This window comes from Vidua macroura, chromosome 1 (assembly GCF_024509145.1).
Source record: "Vidua macroura isolate BioBank_ID:100142 chromosome 1, ASM2450914v1, whole genome shotgun sequence".
Taxonomy (NCBI): Eukaryota; Metazoa; Chordata; class Aves; order Passeriformes; family Viduidae; genus Vidua; species Vidua macroura.
In genome coordinates this window covers 69,335,761-69,356,242 of record NC_071571.1, presented here as the reverse complement: position 1 = coordinate 69,356,242, position 20,482 = coordinate 69,335,761, and the positions used below count along the sequence as shown (strand labels likewise).

At 40.7% G+C, this 20,482-nt stretch overlaps 1 protein-coding gene across 2 annotated transcripts; it reads right to left on the bottom strand.

The window, feature by feature from the left end:
• Positions 1 to 3,221: 3,221 nt before the first annotated feature.
• Positions 3,222 to 15,277, bottom strand: RPP40 (ribonuclease P/MRP subunit p40). Of its 2 annotated transcripts, none has more exons than XM_053994192.1 (8): positions 15,150 to 15,277; positions 13,055 to 13,199; positions 12,115 to 12,183; positions 10,016 to 10,111; positions 8,744 to 8,869; positions 5,311 to 5,509; positions 4,264 to 4,398; positions 3,222 to 3,512 (listed from the first exon to the last, which is right to left on the bottom strand). In XM_053994192.1, exons 1-8 carry the CDS (start codon positions 15,267 to 15,269, stop codon positions 3,314 to 3,316), a joined length of 1,089 nt encoding a protein of 362 aa, XP_053850167.1. In that variant the 5' UTR covers positions 15,270 to 15,277; the 3' UTR covers positions 3,222 to 3,313. The 2 variants fall into 2 exon arrangements, with proteins under 2 accessions (XP_053850167.1, XP_053850176.1); XM_053994201.1 differs by lacking the exon at positions 15,150 to 15,277 and adding an exon at positions 13,527 to 14,791.
• Between the last annotated feature and the right edge of the window lie 5,205 nt (positions 15,278 to 20,482).

The following is a 20,482-nucleotide window of genomic DNA, read 5'->3' as shown; positions in this document are numbered from 1 at the left end:
GAGGGTCCTGCTACCCCCCAGTAACTTCTCAATAAAATTCCCTCTCCATCTACCAGCAGAGAGGCAGGACTGCACAGCTCACTAGAGCGGCTGAGGTTAAAGCAGAGCAATTCCCTAGCTCTCAAGGAGTGGCTTATCACGGTCTGTTCGCATTCCAGGACAACAAAACCTCTACTTCTCACACAACCAGCTTGCCCCAGGCTTGTCTCTGCAGTCAGATATTTGGCTCTCCTTCCCCACGCTAGATAAAACACTCCCCTGAGGCAAAATTTTTTAGTAAGCACTTAGTCGCCTTTGATCTCAGAAGCAGCTGGTGCACAGCTGCTCCCCATTACTTTTGCAGCTCTCAGGAACCTTTTGCATTTTCCTGTCCTCCCTTACAGGCAGGCACAAAGGGCAAGAACATCACCAGCAGCCATCTTTCATTCTCAGGCAAAAACTTTTACTTCCACCTCATGTGTCCTGCCCAATTCCTCCTTGAACTACTGCCCACCTGGCTCGGTCTCAGATCTTCCCTCCTAACGGGATCCCCAAACATGTGAGCAATGCCTTCCTATTCCTCTTCTCAGCAAGGGTCTCCTCCATGCTTGGGAATCTCCTGGAGAGACACAGTACTCCATTCAGGATGGTAAAGGACAGGCTGCTGTACCTCATCCCAGGAAAAAAATATTCCCTTGGGGTTTTTTGGTTTTTTTTGTGGTTTTTTTTTTTTTTTTCAGGAGGTAAGAGAGGAGTAAATTCTACCCCAATTTTTCTTCTCTGCAACTACAGCAAGCACAGGAAAGCCTCTCTCCTTAGAGGTGAGTGCAACATTGGACCTTGCTAGGAAGCACAGATCTGGTTAGCACACTATCACCTCACAGAATCGAAGATTGGACCAACTGCAGTGTCTATTAACAGCACCAGGTTTCTCAATTTTACTTTACATGGGTTTAAAGAAAACAGGAGAAAGCTAGAAACCAGCCCAGCATCTCAAGTTACAGCATTCACAGACAGTATTTTAATCCCTTCCCTAGCTGGAAAAGCCATTTGAAGCCACCATCAGCAGACAACTATGGCCTGTAGGATGCAGCACAGCCACTACAACACTGAGCTTTGAGGAATGCTTCCATTGCCTATGTACACAGGAGGTGAGGGTAACTACTGACCAATCTGCTGAGATTTCCCTGGACATCCACAAAAAAAAAAAAAAAAAATTAACCTTAATACTCACATGCTGAAGAGATGAAAAGAACTGGGAGCTGAAAAGCTGAAATCCTTTTTCTCAGCTTGCCTTCCAGAATGGTGTCACTGAGGCAATCGTTGTGCACCCACCAGCACTTCTGCAGCTCCTTCTCCACTAAGGAGCCCAACGTGCTCTTGCAACCATTAGAAAAATCACTTCACCTGATTTTCATTAGAAAAATCACTTCACCTGGTCCTACTGCTGCCTCTTCAAAGTCAAGTCCCACAGCCGCTTCTGGAACCACTATGGGAAGCAAACCCACCCATACAAGATTCTTACTTCTGAGTGGCTTTTTTCCCCCCTCAAGCAGAATATATTACACTTTGTTTTATACCCGCACACACTGTTGAGAAAATGTTTTACTAGAATCTGGTAGAAAGATGATCACATTTGCAGGGCCTACAGTTAGTAGCTCTGAAGCTACAAACTTCAATTTTTCATAAAAACTTAGGATTTTAAACTTTGTATTAGAATTTTTGCTACAGGTGAAGCTTCCAGGAAGGCTCAAGTAAAAACTTGACCTTCTGGTCAAGAGGAAAAAGGAAGATACTTCTTGTTACCAGTTTCTTTTATGTAAGTCCATAATGCCTCAACAGACTCTTTAAAAAGCAGACTTCAGTCAGTAATTCAAGCCCTTCACACTGATGCACAGTAATGAAACACAACCATGTTAAGTATTCCCTAGTCATGTGCCAAGGCAAGAATTTTCCCAGACTCTTATACCATTGTCTATTCGGTTTGTGATCGTGTGCATCTGTGTCTGTACATGTAACTTCTGCTCTTGGCAGCCTACTAGAAACATCTCATGGCAGCACAATTTTGAGAAACATCATCATGATTTAGAAAACTGTTTGCTGATTCATCAGAGTTGTATTTGTAGGACATGTAGCAGAACTTGAGCAAAAGGGGTTATGGGTAGTGGAGGGTTGTGGTAGACAAATACCACCTGTTAAATCATTCAGCATGATTCTCCTCACTGAAGAGAAACAATAAAGAGATAAAAGTAGAGCTTAGCTGCTTCCCGTGGTCCTTCTGCTTTTCTGTGCCACTCACCCTGACATTTCCACTAGTTTTCCCCCAGTTTCCAGTACCAATCTCTCACTCCATCAAGTGAACAACTTTGATTTTAGCACTGCATTGGTACTTTAATGACGCGTACCCACTCCTTAAAACAAACCCCAAATCCCACCTTCCCCAAACCACCATCCACCTTCCCATGGATTTCAACAGGAGTAGCATGGATTCTTTATAGTTGCCATTGCTCTCAGCATTACTACTTAATGAAACCTGTTTCACACCAAGTGCATTGTGTGAGGGCATGTCCACAGCTTCCATCGGAGAAACATGTCTGCAATAACATCACAGCAGGACTCAGTTCCATGAGTTGCACTGGAAGCAAGAACCACACCCTCCCTTTGAAAGTAGAGATTTCCTGTGTGGGTGCGTGTGTGTGTAGGTCAAATAAGAAAGGAAGCAGCAGACTTTTGCATCACTGTCAGAAACATACTTCTGATAATCAGCTGTGTTCTGCAAAATCAGGGGGGCAGGTCAGTAAGCCTTCACTTTTTCCACGTTTAATGGGTGCTGCTCCCAGGGCCATACACCTTCTCCTCACCTTTATTCTCCTACCCCCTACCAAATCAGGGAGAACACATCCCCTCCTTCGTTTTTTTTAATAGCATGTAGGCTGAAATATCTTTAACAGGGATATGAAGGTTTTGCAGATCTTTAATATAAAGAAATAAAACACTTAATCCCAAAATGAGCTTTCCTGACAAATATTTTAGCTAGCAATCTGTAAAGCTAACTTTCAAATTCCAAATTTGCTCCTGGAAAAGAGGATTCCTGAGAAAAACTCTCAAAAACTGAACTTTTCCTAAAAGCTGTGAAGTTTTGTGAAGTTTTTCAGAAGGCATTGTTTAACAGTGAAGAAACAAAAATCCATTCCTTCCATTGGCTACAAATAAAAAAATACGATCAGACTCTTAGTACTTAATCTGTTCCATAACTACTTGTATAAAAAAATAATTTATTAGTTTTCTGTCAGTAACAGGGGATTATTAGAGAACTTCTTCTGTGGACACAGCTTTATGGAGGACAATCATCATGAGCTCCTACAGCCATCTGAAGCCAGTAGTCCAGATTTCTAAAAATGACGAAGTTGTACAAGTTCTCTCCTCCTTTGTGAAAACCATGCTCATTTTCTCTCCAGGAAACAGGGCTGTCTGCAAAGCCATGCACAGTTAAGGTCAGCCAATGTGCCAGTTTTGGTTCACCAAAATAGCAACTGCGAGCAAGAAGACAAGATAATCAGTGATTATAATGGAATAGGCAGCACATTCAAGTCTACAGTACAAAGTAAAACAATGAAAGACACACTTCAGTGAAAATTTATTAACAGTTAAAAAATTTAGTCCATAATAAATAAACTCGAAAGAAAATATTCAGAATACATTAGGGAACAAAGTAAGTTGACTATCTATTATTCCTACCATAGTTTCATGCATGGCAAATCTGCAAGTTGTAGCAATTAGAGTAAGTTCCAAGTTGTAAAGTAGCAGTTTTGACTTCCCTACAGCATGCACTGTCTTTCAGAAAATTGAACATTTAATGAGAACAATTGCTATCGGGGAAGAAAAAAGACACTGGAGGAAGTAACGTAGTCTAAGGCTATGCTTGACACAAATACTTTTACCACCAGAGAGGAAATAAATTATGAATAATCAAAGCCAGATACTATCCACTCCGCATTTTAAAAATGTAGGAGTACCATACAGCCAGTTTCTTAGAAATTCAGATAAAAAACAAAGTCCTGACTAGAATACAGAGCGGGCTTTTTCAAATTCGAGGCATTCAAAATTTTTTATTTTGTTTTTTTTATACTGATGTCAAGCTTCCAGCTCATTTCCTAATTAAAACAAAAGTCTACAATTATATATTTTGCTATTTATTTCCAACTGAAAAGTATTTAAAAGTGATTTCAATGAAGAAGTGTTTGAGTACAAGTGCTATAGTAATGTGCTCCTGTCAGTCCTTACCACAGCTGCTCCAATAACTGAATAATTTTCTCAGGAATTATAAAGCCTGTGATTGTGCACAAAAAAGCTTTTTCCACGACTGTGTTGGGCTCAGGGCAGCAATAGGTTGATAAGAAGCTGGAGGATTTGTTGTCTCTGGAAGAAAAAACAATGAAGTAACTGAAATAAATATGCTTTAAATATTCTATAGGATGTCTTAGTAATCAGAAATTGTACCAAACAAGTACGATCTATGTATATAATCTAAATTAATGCCAAGTAACTAATGACCAAGCAAGCAATACAAAAGATCGCATGGTGCTGTGGGTTAACCCTGTAAGCACCCAAACACCACAGAGCTGCTCCCTCACTCACTCCCACCTGGAACTGAAAGGGTAATGGGAGAAAATTCATGGGTTGAGATAAAGACAATTTAATAAGCAGAGGAAAAGTTCCACATGAAAGCAAAGCACACAAAGGAATGAATTTACTACTGCCCATGGGCAGGCAGATGTGCAGCCATCTCCAGGAAAGCAGGACTTCTAACTGACTTGGGAAGACAAACGCTGGAACTCGGAACATTTCCCACCCATCCTTGCCCCAGCTTTTGCTGCTGAGCATGTCAGCATATCCCATGATGTGGGACATCCCTCTGCTCAGCTGGGGTCTGCTGTCCTGGCTGGGTTCTCTCCCAGCCTCCTGCCCAGCCCCAGCCTCCTCATTGGCAGGGCCGTAGCAGAGACAGAAAGAGGCCTTCAGACTGTGCAAGCCCTACCCATCAATAGCTAAAACATCCCCTGTTATCAACACTCTTGGTCACACATCCAAAGCACAGCACCACACCAGTTACTGCAAAGAAAATTGACTCTATCCCAGCCCAATCCAGCACATATGGGTACCCCTAAAAACACCGATAAAGTCATTCAAGACTTACAACAAACATTTAACTGCATAAAAGACTCTCACTTACAAAACAGTGTCTGTCTTTTATTCAACTATTTCTTAAAATAAATTGTGGCTTTGCTTACTTAAAACATTTTCAAAGATCAAACAAATTCAAGTACTTACAAGCTAACTTGATTCAAGACAGCACCCAGCCATTCCAAGAGCTCCTCTGTACTGCAGGACTCCTCTGGTTTTCCTTGTAGATCATTACTTTGTAACACTGGACACTGCAAGTCCCTTAAGGTGCTGAATGTTATTTTTGGCTTCAGGGCCTGTATTTGGTTTTTTGAAAAGTATGACATCAATGTTGATCCCTCTGCACCTTAACAACACAGTACCACAAACAGCTGTTATGAAACTACTAAACAAAAGAAGCAGTGAATACATTAAACATTTGTATATAAACAAAAAATACAGTGTGAAACTGCTTGTGTGCTTTTAATCCACGGCAGAACCTTAGAATCTTCAGCTTCCTTATCTTCCTGGAAATAAAAGTTAGTGCAAGATTCAGCAACTAATACAGCTTAGTAAATTTGTTATCTAACCAAAAACTGTAGATTTGCCAATAGAAAATTCAAGCAGAATTAACTGCATGAGTAATAAAATGAGCTTGTTAAAAAGATGAACTCAGAGTGTTCCTGAAAAGGAACAGATAAAATGGAGCAGGAATGTCATCTCAGAACAGCATTTTTCCTGAATAATGGAAAAGTGAACATGTGGTTAGAGGTTTAAGAACAGATTTATCAGTGATGTCAAGAGAAATTCCAGAATAATCTGGAGCATAAGGACTGAAGAGAGAAGAAAGAGGAGAGGGTAGAGAAATCAAAATACATCACCAAACGTCGCTTTACTAGAAGAATAAATTCACTCCTGCTCTCCTCTCCCTGATAACTCTTCAATGCAGTATGGCTGTAAGAATTAAACGTCCCTTGATGGACTTGTGGGAAAACACTAGTAAGAGACCCAAACCAGCAGGTACTTAGACTAGAAAACGCACTGAAGCAGGCATATTTTAAATTCAGAGATAGTACCAACTTGATTTTGAAGCAGGAAGGTAATAGACATGGAATAAATTCTCCTAAATTTCAAATCCCAGATAATATGTGCTATTTTCAAAAAGTAACAGTGAGTGTCTAGGAGACCAAGAAATAATGCCTTACTCATGAAAAGTCTAAAGTGCAGAGCAACATCTAAATACCACATAAAAGGCATGTGTAAACAGCAGAAATTCAAGAATAGGGTAGAGTTCACTCTAGAATATTGTATCTAAAATTTCCTATGAGAAAATATAGACTGCCTATGGCCATATTTATGCCATCAAGGACAATCATTTGGGGGAATAGAAAAAGGAGAGTTAAGCTCTTTTTTTTTAGTCATTCTTCAAAAAAAGTTTGCTTTTTTGGGGGGAACAATGACAAAGACAGGCGGTCATTGAATTCTTCTTAACTTAGTATTTTTAGATAGATATATTTAAGTCTGAAAAGTGCCAGAAGAGATGATCTTCTTTACATTCTATTGGCATTTGTTAGCCTAACAGGTTCAAATAATGTACAATATTGCCCTAGAATTCCTAGTAAAATATAGAAAATCATGCATTTTACATTTCTGCTGCATGTGGGAGCCTCAGCTATAGCCCTAAATGCAGGAAATCTCAAATACTACAGTCAGACCCTAACAGAACTATTCCTTTAGCTACAGCATAGCTTTCTATGTTAACAGCAACCAGGCACATCATCAAAGCTTTTCAGAGACCACTGAATTTCATCCAATAAACAAATACATTTGTGATAGAAATTACAGCAATAGAAAAAAGATTGTATTGCCTCTGTCATTAAAGACATGAGATGCTCCATATTCCTTTTTCCTGTTCTTCTTGGTGCCAAAACCACAATGTGGGAAAACTGGGTATCAAAACCAAAAATCCTGCAGTGCGGCCACAGCAAGAAACACCACTTATCAGCAGGAAGGCTGAAAGCAGAATGTTCACAGAGGACACAGATTCTCTTGACAAAACACAGCCCACTTTTTCCCTTCCAGCAGAATCTACACAATGTCTCATATCTATTAATAAAAACGTGTAAAAGTTTTATTTTTGTCAGTACTAAGGAATTAATAGTATTTTGTGTGTTATGAGCACAAAATTCTTGCACAGAATGGCATTCAGATTTAACTCCATGTTCAGGAAATTATTGACTTGACCTGCTTTGGGGATGTAAGAAAGCGAGGGAAAAAAATGCTATTCTTCCTGAATGCTGTTAGCATGGGCAGCAGCAAACATATGAAAAATAGTGGCCCTAGAGGCATTTTGCTCTCTGTCCAGGGTCAATAAATCCAAGCAAGCTGAGCGTGAAGATCTGCCACCTCAGTTGGATTTATGTCACCATTTATGGTAGCAACAGCCTTCACTGTGACTCTTTCCTGAAGATTACAAGGACGGGAATTGCAAGCCTTTAAACAATTTCTCTATGACAAACAAAGAAGCATCCTTGTCATATGATTAGTACTTAGAAGGGGGGTGGGGAAACATGAAGGAATAAAGTAAAACATGGGACACTCCTAAAGGAGCTTGTAAGCAGCTTCAGTTTCTCAGATCAGTTAACTCCTTCTCAGACTTGGCCTTAAAGAGCCAGGAAAAATGAACAGTATAAAGAGGAGATGGGAAAGCATTCTCAGGGACCTTTCTAATATCCCTTCTCCCTAGTGTGGAGACTCAAAACAAAACAACACCAAAAGCCACACATCTGTGATGAAGAAAACCATGTTTTTCAGTACAGACACTTGCAGTTTTTGTCAATTCCATGCAAATGCTACATGTCCCTACATACAGCCTGTTCTGAGGTAATACAAACAACTGGGGACTTAAAAAATTGCCCTCAGAGGAGGAAAAATATTTGAGCCCAGAAGAAAAAATAGTGTAATTAGAAAACAGCAGATAAACAAATACTAGAAGATTACTTGAAACAGTACAATTTCTAATAGCAACCTTTTACTTGGCTCCAACCTCAAACAAGTGCTTGAGAATAAAGTGATCAAACAGCACTCTGTGTAAGCGGGCACATGGCATACAATGTAAACAGGGAATCTGTACACGTCCTGTAACTACTGAGGAAATCAGAGTTGCCCATCCTAAGTATGTAACTAGATACATAACTTATGTGTATTAATAAAAAAAAAAAAACCACAAACCAAAAAAGGCTTGTATTGATAATGGTTACCTATGTCACAAATTTATAAAGTAGAGGCAGCACCATCAAACAGGCAAAGTTTTGCCAGAAAGCCTGGGCAACACAGAGAAAGGAAATGAAGCAACTAATTTATCTCCTATGAATCACTGTTGTGCTCCTGAACTGAGATGTTCTGTGCACAGGAAGTAACACCCTCCACACCCCAAACAAATAAACAAAACAAACAAAAAATCCCGTCCATACACATTTTAATCTAACTTTTCCCTCCACTGAAAATGCATTTGGACAATCACTAGAAAAAAAACAGTAAACTAAAAATATTCGGACTTCATGTCAGTTGCATTTTAGTTGGACTTTTAGTTCTTATTTACCTGAATTATACCAAGCCAGTAGGAAGTCAAATTCTAAAGGTTTCTTTTCTTTCAAGGCCCAAAGCACTCTGTTATGTTTCTTGCTCTCAGGGTAAAAGCCAGCATCAGTCAAGTCAATAGTGATAACTGCAGAAAATACACAATACCTATTGGTACCCAATCAAAATAAAATTTATTATTAAATTAGAAGACCACAAAGAAACCAAAGAACATTAAACTTTCTCTTTAAATCTACAGAATCTTTACAAAGTATTTGATTATGCAAATATGACTCCCCATTATGTAAATAAATATTCACCTCCTGCTGTCCTCATTTTGATATAATCTGGAACTCCTTCCTCATGACTAGAGGGACAGATTCCTCTTGAAATGGCACTGACAGAAGTCCCTTAACAGTGCCTTAAAATTATCTTGGTAATTAGGCAAGCTATTCACAGTAAAAAAAAAAGAAAAACCCTAGAATTTCTAACAACAAAAGTCATGTATACAGCAATGATACTTTTTCAGTAGGTTGGTTTTTTCCTAGGTGAATTGTTAATGCATAAGTTATATTTATTTTTCAAATGGAAACATGATGATACATTTTGATGATCAGAATGGTAAAATGATGTCCCATTTTGCCAAACTACTTACTACAGATAACAACTTTCCCCTCCTAAAGTTTTTATGTAACTATACCTATCAACTGCTACAAGTTCCAATACATTTGAGATGGCACAGTGTTCATGTTTGGGTTTTTTTATTAACTAAAAAGACAAATTAATAAAATTCACACTTAAGATGTCTCCTCTGCAGCTGTTAAAAAAGTATGTTCTTCAAGTACTTGCTACACAGAGATTAACATTTTAGATGTGTAAAACACACTAAAAATCTGCCTTTCAAGCATGCAGTCTTGGGTGAGGCTCTTCACTGATTTTGTACAGTGCACACATTTTAAACACCTCCTTAATCAGTTTAAAATTTTCTGACTTAAATCAGAAGGTATAGACCATGCAGAGTCTGCAAAAATTCTTAAGTACTACATCACTCCAGTAGAAACTACACAATGAGAACCCTTGAAATTAAAAATTTTATAGAGTACTGAAAAGGTGATGTATTTGTGTCCTTAAAGCTGCTTTACTACTTGGAGATAAAGTACTTTCTCTCTTCAGGCAGTCCTTGTATTTGCATCTGGAAAAATATAACCTAGACAACAACTAATTGTTGTGAAAGGAAAGTTTCAACAGCCAACAAGGTGCTTCTTAAATAAGCCCTGTTTATATAAATACTTACTATATCGCATTACTTTTTTGCCTGAATACCGAGAAGGGCGACCTTGCAGTCCAAGTTCCTCATAAGTATCCTTATCCACTGACAGAATTAGTTTACCTATAAACAAATCAAATTTTAATAGAAATAATCTTCTACTTGGTTCTCTTGGAAGTCTTTAAAGAACTGTATACCTTTTTCAATGTTAGCTTTGGATCAATGGTATCACTAATGTAATGCAGACTCCTTAGTTTCAGTTAAATGGATTACCACATTAATCCTTAAAAAAAAAGGTTATAACTCAATTATTCTCTTTTTATCAAAGAGGTCTTGTGAACTAGAGTAAGAAAAGCATAATATTATTCCTAAGATAATCATAGCTTTTTTACTGTACTACTCAGTTCATTGTCTCCATTTTTCCTCTGCTCATCCTCTAGCACTTGTTGTATCATTAGCTGAGCACTACATTGCACAAGGGCCTGATTTAGTAAACATTCATGCTCAACATGCACTGCTCAACTAAATAAACAAAAGCAGTTCCTCCAAGTCCAGTGGGACTACTCACACTGAGTAAACTACGCCTGTTAGCGATGAGCTGATACGTGCTGCAACAACCCTGCTTCTGTTCTCATAAACCAGAACTGGCTGCTGCTGCTTGGTACAGAGCTTCACACAACAGCTCCCTCTCTAACACAGTCCTTGGGTTCTACTGCACAAGTAACAGCACAGCACCAAGCACAAACAAGAAAGACTGCAGAGGAAGAGTTCAGAGAGTGACATCACCAGGAATTGTAACACTGCCTCTGCAACAATTGTGCACAGCTTGTAACACTTGTATCACACAAATTCCATCCCTATCAAGCATCCATTTTGCCAGGACTGTGCTAACAGCCATATAAAAGAATTCTTCTGAACAATCTGAATTTACTCATGCCCTCATGGGCACCCGTCATATTACAGCTTCTCACGCTGGAGGGCAGATAGACCAGTTTGTATTTCTATTATATCTTATATACTGTTAAACAGAAATAAGACAATGTAATTGAAGCTCAAAATAACTTCATTTTCTCACCTGAGATGTAGGACATTTTATGATGTCTTATCACAAAACTGTGATGCAATTGAAATAGACTTTTAACATGTTACATAGTTCTCAGGGAATCACAGAATCCTCACAGAATGATCAAATGGTTTGGGTTGGAAGGGACAGTAAAGATCATCCAGTTCCATCCCCTCTACCATGGGCAGACACACCTCCCAGGTTGCTCAGGAGCAGGCTGTTCAAAACCCCATCCAACCTGGCCTTGAGCACTTCCAGGGATGGGACACCACAACTTCTATGGGCAACCTGTTCCAGGGCCTCACCACCCTCACAGTAAGGACTTTTTTTCTAATATCCAATCTAAACCTTCCAGTCTGAATCCACTCCCCCACATCCTACTACTACATGACCTCTTAAAAATTTCCTCTGTGGTTTGCTTTCAGGACCCCTTTAGGCACAGGCAGGTGCTCTGATTCTCCCCAGAGCCATCTCTTCTCCAGGCTAAACAACCCCAGCTCTCCCAGCCTGTCCTCATAGGAGAGCTTATCCAGCTCTGTGAACATCTTTGTGACCTCCTCTGGACTTGTTCCAGCAGGTCCGTGTCCTTCCTGTGCTGGGGACCCACAGCTGAATGAAGTACCCAAGGTGGTGTCTCATGAGAATAAACAATATTTTAAAAGTGTTCCTAAGCAGTGCTGATAACTTTCATTTTTGGTACAAATTCTGTCTTAAAGACCAGTAGGAAACAAGAAGTTGGAATTTAATGTTTTCACAAAGATAATTCCCTGTAGCAATTGCCATTATGGTTGAAGCATTGACAATATGATTATACATAAATGAAGCTGATTTTTCTTTTTAATTTCCTTTAGATGAGATAAAAAATTTAACAGAATGAATGAAAAAAGAGAGCTAAAATTAGTATTTTTCCAATTCACATGTATTTCTAACAAAGTTGTCAAGTACTGTAAGTATTATTTTCCAGTTTACATCATTCCAAATTAAAAAAAAAACCTAAAAAACAAATAAACAACCCAGATCACAATTGACATGTATTACTAAAAACAAAACAAATCCCTCATACCATTTGGTAGCAGAGCTGCAGTATTATCTTGATCAATTTTTGTCTTATAGGTAAGTGCATAGCATGAACCTTTAACAGTAAAGCAGAAAAACATGAGATTAGACAGTCTGTAAAGACAGACATGACAAGATAAACAATTCACTTCAAGACAACCAAACATGACAAACACCATCTGAATCACTCTCATGTTTTCATCAGCTTTCTTCCACCTTCTCAAGCAAAATGGCATTGTTATTATTTTTATAAACCCTGTTCTGGTAATATTTTAAAGGACCTATAATAGGGATAACATTAATAATATGCCCTGATATGAAAACATTTTCTTTCCTTCTGTGACCTGTGACTCTCCCCAGCCATCAAATGGAAAACCCAATTTTTTCCCCAGACCTATTTTTATTACCAGTTCACACAAAGGCAAGGTGGCTGGGCAGAGGCTGTAACTTTCTTTACATCCTCTTTGCTCTTACTGGGTAAGGATGAGCTGTCACAGCTCTCTTAGAGAAATATATAAAAAAAACAAGCATATTTTTCTCTTGCCTGCTGTGGAACACAGCTCAGCACAGCTCTGTGTTGAGGTATAAAGGAACAAAAAAGGGAGAAAGAAGTTTTCTATAAGAATCTGTATACAAGTGAGGTGTAGAAGAAGCAGGTGTGGAAGCCCTCTTGATAGCTGGCTTTCAGAATTGAGGTGGCATAGAGAGAAATTTATAAGGAAGAATCACAGGAGTTTTGGACCCTGTGGGTGTAAACAGATATTGTCACACATGACAAAGCAGAAAAACGCGTATAAACAAATTCATACAGAATTTGCTTAGTACTTTTCCTTTCCTTCCTTTAAAATACTTTTCAGAATAAATAAGAATAAGACTATTAAAAATTTTGCTGTGCTACAAAAATGTACATGATGACTGTATTTGCTCTGTTCTGATTTCCTCCTTACCTTTTTTCACGAAAGCATCAATGAATTCATGAGTGACCAATTCATGAATGGGTAAACTCCTCACCAGGTAGTACTCTCCAATATCTGCAATTGTGCTTTTCAGCACTTCAGGTAGCATGCCACATTCCGGGATCAAGAAAGACACCTGTTAGGAACATATTTGTAATGTAAGTCCTATCCTAAAACCTGTTCTGAAAAAAACCCCAACCAAACAAAACACCATGAAATACAAAAGAAAACCTCTAATTTTCAAAGATGTATCAGTATATTATATCATAATGAAATGGAAAAAGTAGTATCAGGCTACTGTCTTCAAAATGTATCAATTTTCATAGTCTCTAGGTACACTAAATACATTATTTGGTGGTTTGGGTTTTGGTTTTTTTTTTTTTTTTTTTTTTGGGGTTTTTTTCCTTCTTTTTTTTTCGCTCTACAATAGCATTTGATGTATTATGTAAAGACATGATCTTACACAGCATGAGTTAACAGAAGATCTTGTTTCACATCATTACACATTTTAGCTTGATGTCGCACTGGGACACCTCCTTCAGCCCTTTCTGGAGTACTTGTTAAAGGAGTTGCAACTAAAGATGTAGGCTAAGCATTTCTGTAATCTCAGTGGAAAAGCAAAGACCAAAGTAGAATCTTCAATTTGCCTTTTGCTGAAAACCTTCCCTACACATTTTCCATAGACCAAGAGGACCCTGAAGTCTGGCAGAGCAGGGAAAACAAGGTAATATCTGGCAAGTAATACATGGGCAAGTACGAAGCTTCCCAGGCAGCATAAAGGTATGCCTCCTTGCTCCCCCCCTCCATCCCTCAAAAAACTTCTTTCCCAAAGCTCTTGGAGAACAGGCGTGTATCTCCCTTGGCACACGTGTCCAAGAGAAGTAAGGACTGACAAACGAGCTGCCTTCCACGCCAGTAGAAAGCTTTCTGATTAGCTGCTAAAAAAGGTCTCGGAAGTCAGAAACAGTTAACAATTAGCCCAGAGAGCTACAGGGTATGAGAAGGGAGTTATGATACAGGGTCCTGCCTGATTGCTGCAAAATGTGGAATACCTACAAATTTTCTTAAGGAAGAATGTTCTTTGATGTTTGGCCTTTGTACACTTTCAAGTCTAATCAACAAGAAGGGAAATTTAATCCATGAAACGAGAGCACAGCTAACAAGCCCCAAGTGAAGTCCAGGTCTCTTTGTTAACGTTTAGGGCTGGACATGTTCCAGTGATTTCAGACCTAGGGTGAGGTTAACAAAGCCTGGGGAGAAGGATGTACCACTGATAGCGGGCATAAAGAACGCAGAATTTATGGGCCACAAAGACGTTTGGCAGAACTCCCAAAGTAAGTAAGAAACTTAATAAACCCAGCAACTCTGCTGAATCAGCTCTGAGTGGACAAAAGGCAATTCCGGCAGCTGGAGATGATGGCCACCGACCCCAGAAACCCCCTGACTCCTAAGCTGAGAAAGACTGAGCATGCGGATTAATTAGCATGGGAGACTCATTAACCAACAGAAGACAGAATACTAATTAATAAGAGAACTATGTAACTTGTAGCCAATGACCACTCATTCCCTTGTTTGCTAAAATGTATAAATAGTGAAAAGCTTTGATAGGTGGTGTGCTTGACTTGTGGAAACCTCTGCCTTGCGCCCTGCGCGGAATAAACGATGTCTCTTTTCTAAACTGGACCCTGCGCCTGTGTTTAGAGAGCTCCTAAAATCGGCACCATCACCTCTCCCACTGGCTCACTCCTCTGCTCCTCCTGCCCGCCCGCTCTTTCGCTTCTGGAGGAAGGAAGGAGTTTGTTTCTCCCATGCTGCGCGAGACCACAAACACAAAGGGGGGGCGAATTTGCCTTTTTTTTCCCCCCCTCTCCCCAAAAACGAGGCGCGCGGGCCACCTCTGGCAAGGGCAGAGGAGCCCCAACAGAACACCGAGCCTGGAGCGAGCGGGCCACCGACAACGCGCCCTGGAACGGCTGACGAGCGGCGTGGGCAGCTCCGATCCTTCCCTTCCCTTCCCTTCCCTTCCCTTCCCCGCCTCCCTGAGGGGATCCCGCCGAGGCCCGGGGCCGGCGCTCGCGCCACTCACGCGGCAGCTGTAGGCGTGGTCCCGCACGTGCGCCGCGTGCCGCGAGCGCGGGTGGCGCGCGTGGCCGCGCTCGCACACCAGCAGGTGCCGCGGCGCGCGCCCGAGCTGTGCCGGCTGCATCCCGGATCCCGCTCGCCTTCCTCCTCCTCCTCCTCCTCCTCCTCCTCCGCCGCCGACCGGGAGCTGCCAGATGCGGCGAGGAGGGCCGGGAAGGGGCCGTGCCGTGAGGTCACGTCCGCCGGCTCCGGCGGCGCAGGCGCTTCCGCTGTGGCGGGTTGGCCGCTGTCGCCGGTGTCCTGCCGGTGGCCGCTCGGGGCTCTCGGTCCCTGCGGGCTCTGAGCAGCCCCGGCACGGATCGGACACCGACCCAGCAGGGGCTGGGTGTGCATCTGCTGGGTGTGCGGTGGTTTAAGCACGGCGGTGGTTCAGTGCCCGGAGGGAGCTGGAGAGGTGCCTCTTCCAACAGCCTGAAGTGACAGGACAGGGGCAATGGCTTCAAACTGAAAGAGCGTAGGGTTAGATTCTATATTAAGGTTAAATTCTTTACTGTGAGGGTGGTGAGGCACTGGAATAGGTTGCCCAGAGAAGCTGTGGATGCCTCATCCCTGGAAGTGTTCAAGGCCAGGTTGGACAGAGCTTTGAGCAACCTGGTGTACTGGAAGGTGTGTCTGCCCATGGTAGAGGAGATGGAGCTGGATGAGCTTTGCTGTCCCTTCCAACCCAAGCCGTTCTCTGACTCCCGAGTAGCCCTGCAGGCTGAGCCAGGCCCCGCAGGCACCGGGCCCCGGGGCGCCTCTCCTGACGGTCTGCTCGGGTCAGCAGGCACCGCACAAGAGCCATGGAGTGCGACCCTGCCTCGGATGTGTTGTGTTGTCTCACCGCTCCTTCTGTACGTTGTATATTTCACAGAAAGCATACACAAAAACTGCGGCTTTTCAGCCTTCCTACAGTGTTTCTTTTGCCGGTCCCCTGGCTTCGTGGCTTCCAATTCAATTTAAAATGGCACCGAGCAACTTCCTGGGTAGCTGCCGTTTCTGTACCAGCAGAGTCGCTAAGTGCAGCGCTTCTGGCTCGTTAGGCTGACTCAGCCCCCGGTGTTGCAGGGCATGAACTTTCCGAGTGCCCGTGTGCTGGAGGGACACCGGGACACTGCTGCTGCTCCGAGCTCGGAGGTTTGTGCCCCGCACCGAGATGAAGCCGCACCTCGGGAGGTCCCTGGCTCGTTAACGCCGTGGAGGAGGGCTGAATTCTGCACTGCACGTATAAATCAGATTGATTGGATTATTACGAATCAAATAAAGGCTGTGTAAAATCACAGTAGCCTTCTAAGCATGCAAGCGTTAATGGGGAAGGAGCGACGTGATTAATGTCAGTGGTTATCACACCCTCTGTGGGCAGATGAGACTCGCACTGCGGCGATCAGAAAGCCTGTGCTGCTAAGGGGTGAAAAGTTCAAGCCTCTAATCAATAATCCCAGAGAGCCAGGCAGGAAAATTCAGCTATACTCAAAGCAGCATGTGGAGGGTTTTTTATTGTTTGTTTGACTTGATTTTTTTTTTTTTTTTTTTTTTTTTGGCGGGGTGGGGGCTGTTTTTGTGAGGCGTGCTGGGGCTTTTTATGAGCTTCTCTATGCTAATGCAATTTATGCTTTCGGCTGGGGATACAAATGGATGGGAAGAGAATTGAGGAAAAAATATGTTGGGGAAGGGTCAAAAGAGTCAAGTTGCATGGTTGCATATTCAATGTTAGGTCAGTATTTTATGTATTCTGGCAGGAGTGTAGCTCACTGCAGCACAGTGGAGCACTGAAGGATTTGCATCACTGTTCAGTCAGTTTGGTTCATATGTCAGGCAATTAATTTTAACCCACCCTTAGTTATAGATATTGGCTGTCCTATTATAGAGTATGTGTGTTTTAGAGAACTCCCTGAAGGCACTGAACAACATTAAAAAACCCACTTAGAAGTCCAGTAGTCTGTGTTGTAACATACTGACTTTCCCTATCTTTAAATGAGACATAAATCATGTGTATATACTAATTGTTGGTTAATGCTGACTTTTTTATAGTCATTGTTACAGTTTTATGAGTAATTTGGTATGGGATTTCTTTATATTGTAAAAAAAAAAAAAAAAACCAACAAAAAACCCCAACCTTTTAAACTTTAAATATTTTAAATAATTTAAGGCGTAAAGCTATCACAATTTTCTTAAGGATTTCAAACCCATGACAGGGTAATGCAGTTTTACAGCAATTCAGTTTCTGCATGCTTCAAGACAGTTACAGGATATAGTAAAGATGAAAGCATTGCCTTGAGGCAACTTGTGGTAATAAGTTGGAATACAGAAGGATCTCTCAAATACTTCCTGGGACTGGTGAAATTTGATTCTGATTTTGTATAAATGACTGAGTTGGGAAAGAAAAGTCGAATCTTCACATTATGTACAGTATCTCTTTTTGTGAAGCCCAGCTGCTTCTTGTATATACTTTTTTTCACTATGGAAGAACAATCTTAAACACTGGATTTTCTGATTTAAAAACAACATTAAAATACTTAAGAGTTAAAATACTAATAAGAGTTTCATTAAATCAAAGCTAAACAAGTATTTGTCATAGACTTTTGATATTGGTTTGTGTCTTTAAGATGAATCAAAATATTTTTCCTTTCAGTCACTTTTTCTTTCTTGAATAGTTTTGACTGCAGAAGAGAAGGAAGCAAGTTGTCTAAATATTTTAACCTTGGCTATTATAATGAGTACTTGTCAAAACAGAAGCAAACAGGTACCTCTGGTGCTGTGTTCATCTAAAAATAATAAAATACATAAGACTGAAAAAGAGCAATTTACTTGATCAGCGCCAACTGTTTTTTTTCCGTGGAGGAAAGTGGAAAGATGGTGCAGATGTGGACAGTTAGCTTTATAGCCTGTTTTTTACAAACTTTAGTCCATATATTCAGAGCAGTGATGGACTGTAAAAAAGGTCCCACTCAGACTTGTTCTTTAAGGGGCTTACAGACAAAGCTCTGCCGAGCTACTCCCCAAAGCAGCCATTCAAGCCAGGAAGACCAAGTTGTTGGATTTGGTTTAAAATGCCATTAAAAACCCCCAACCAACCAACCAACCAACCAACCAACCAACCAACCAACCAACCATCTGATCTATTTTTCTTGGAGTTAAACCCTCAGTCATCTGGGAAACCTCCTACTCACTCAGTTTTGTGGTATTACAATGGTAGAAAAAATGAGAGGGATAATTCCTCCAACAAGGTTCTGGGGAGCAGGAGTGTGTTTCATCTATATTCAAGCAGGGTCATCACTTCCACTTGCCTCCCAAGGATCAGATTTTGTCAGGGCCCTGCATGATACTGGGGAATTTTCACACAGTTTCTCTCTCCTCCTAAGCAGATTAATTGTCCTTCACATTATGGCTAATATGAGGCACATGTACTCTGTTTTCTACACTTCCTTGTGTAGGTAACAAACTGTGTAGGAAAAAACTGTGTAGGAAAAAACTGTGTTTTTTCACACTTCCTTGCAGTAGGTAACAAACTGTGGCCATGTTCCTCTGGTTGCCCCTTCGTCTGCTGGGAAACATGCTAGGGAACACTTCCACATCCACCTTGACCTTCCATGGGCAATAAAGATGTCCTTCTCCTTGTCCCATAACAAATGGGGAAAATGCTGCACTTCCATTGCTAAGGTCTCCTCTCCTGGTGTGACAGATAACAGGCACCATTTCCCCTCAAACTGAATAACCAATTAACACAATGGTGTTAAACTCATCGTAGCAGTTTTGTTCTCAATCTGTACATAATTTTTGCCATTATATGAGCTGATGTGATAAAAGATATTAATTGACCCTGCAGAAATTGTCTTGATAATATCCTTAAAACATTTTATTTCTAGTAACATTAGTGCTGCTCCTGGGATTGCTGCAGATCACACAGTAACTTTAATGCACCATCATGAAGATACAGAATGCAAAGCAAAGTGAAAATATAACTAATCATTCCTTCCTGTCCATATCTTAAAAAAAAAAAAGAAAAGAAAAATGGTGGCACAGAAAGTTAAAAGTAGGGTGCATCCAAACAACTAGGGAAAGTGTGAAATTTCCTCCATTATTTTTTTCATGCCAAAGTGCTTGAAAAAAAAAAATTGAATAAAAGCTCTGCCACTGCAAGTTGACTCTTTGCCTGTACAATTCATTCACACAAAATCTGCTGCTGATTGCAATGATGAGAAGGAAAATTAATTTCATCTTTGGTACTTGTGCCTTTGTATTCTGCCTTCTAGCAGGTTGCATTCAGATTAACTTCTTCCTGTAGTTGCTGCTTTGTTTGGGAACACATTAAGGAACAGGCAAACCTTTGTACATGCCTGGATTTTTGTTTTAGGCAAAAAATCCAGACAAGAAATTGCATCATCCATTAAATCAAGCAAACAGCAAAAATTGGATCAGTGTGAAGACATGGCTTCTCAAATAAACTTTTAGACTTCACTGGTTGCCTGGAGAATTAGAGCTCTTGGCAGAACATACTGAAAGGTGACCACCTCACTGCTTTTATCCACTGCATTTAAATATGAAAAATAAAGAAGGCAATTTGCATCTTGTTGCAGCTGAGTGACAAAACGTTATGGGTCTTCCTGTTCTGTAACATGAATCAAGAAATGATGACTACATGGACTCATTTGTAAACCATAGTGATAAGACACCCCCCTGACCTATGGCAGGAAAGAGATATAGAATTTTGCACAGAGTCATTAATCTTCAAATTTCAAAGTAAGACAGGCATCACAGTTAAATAAAAACACTCTGCCTTTGGCCAAGATAAATCTTTTGCTCTTGGAATGCAAAGGAAGTGATTTCTGTTGGGGAATGAATGCATCCTTCTTGTGGGAGAAATAAGAAATGCCATTTTTTCTTCATTTGCCAGGATAACTAATAAAATTAAGTGAAATTAAATGCAATCTTCAAGGACAACAGGTAAAAAAAAGGGAAAACTGCAAAGGAGAGAAAATTACTCCTGAAATAGGTCTTTGAGGTAATTTAGCTTTTTTTACTCACTGAATCCATTTAATTTTCATAACGAAAATTAATCCATTGGTCTTAGAAGTTTTGCTCAGTTAATCAATTCATTAATCCCCCTTGGTTTTTACCTTGCTCCTCCTTGTGTCTCTAGCCTGATTAATAATTCAAAAGATATCTAAGGGCTCAAAAGATTGGTTCCCTAAGACTAGTCTAGCTACTCTTGATCCTGTTGAGTTATCCTTAGATTTGCAAGTTAAATGCTTGGATGGAAAGGGTCTGGGCAATACTGCTTATGTGATTAGGAAATAG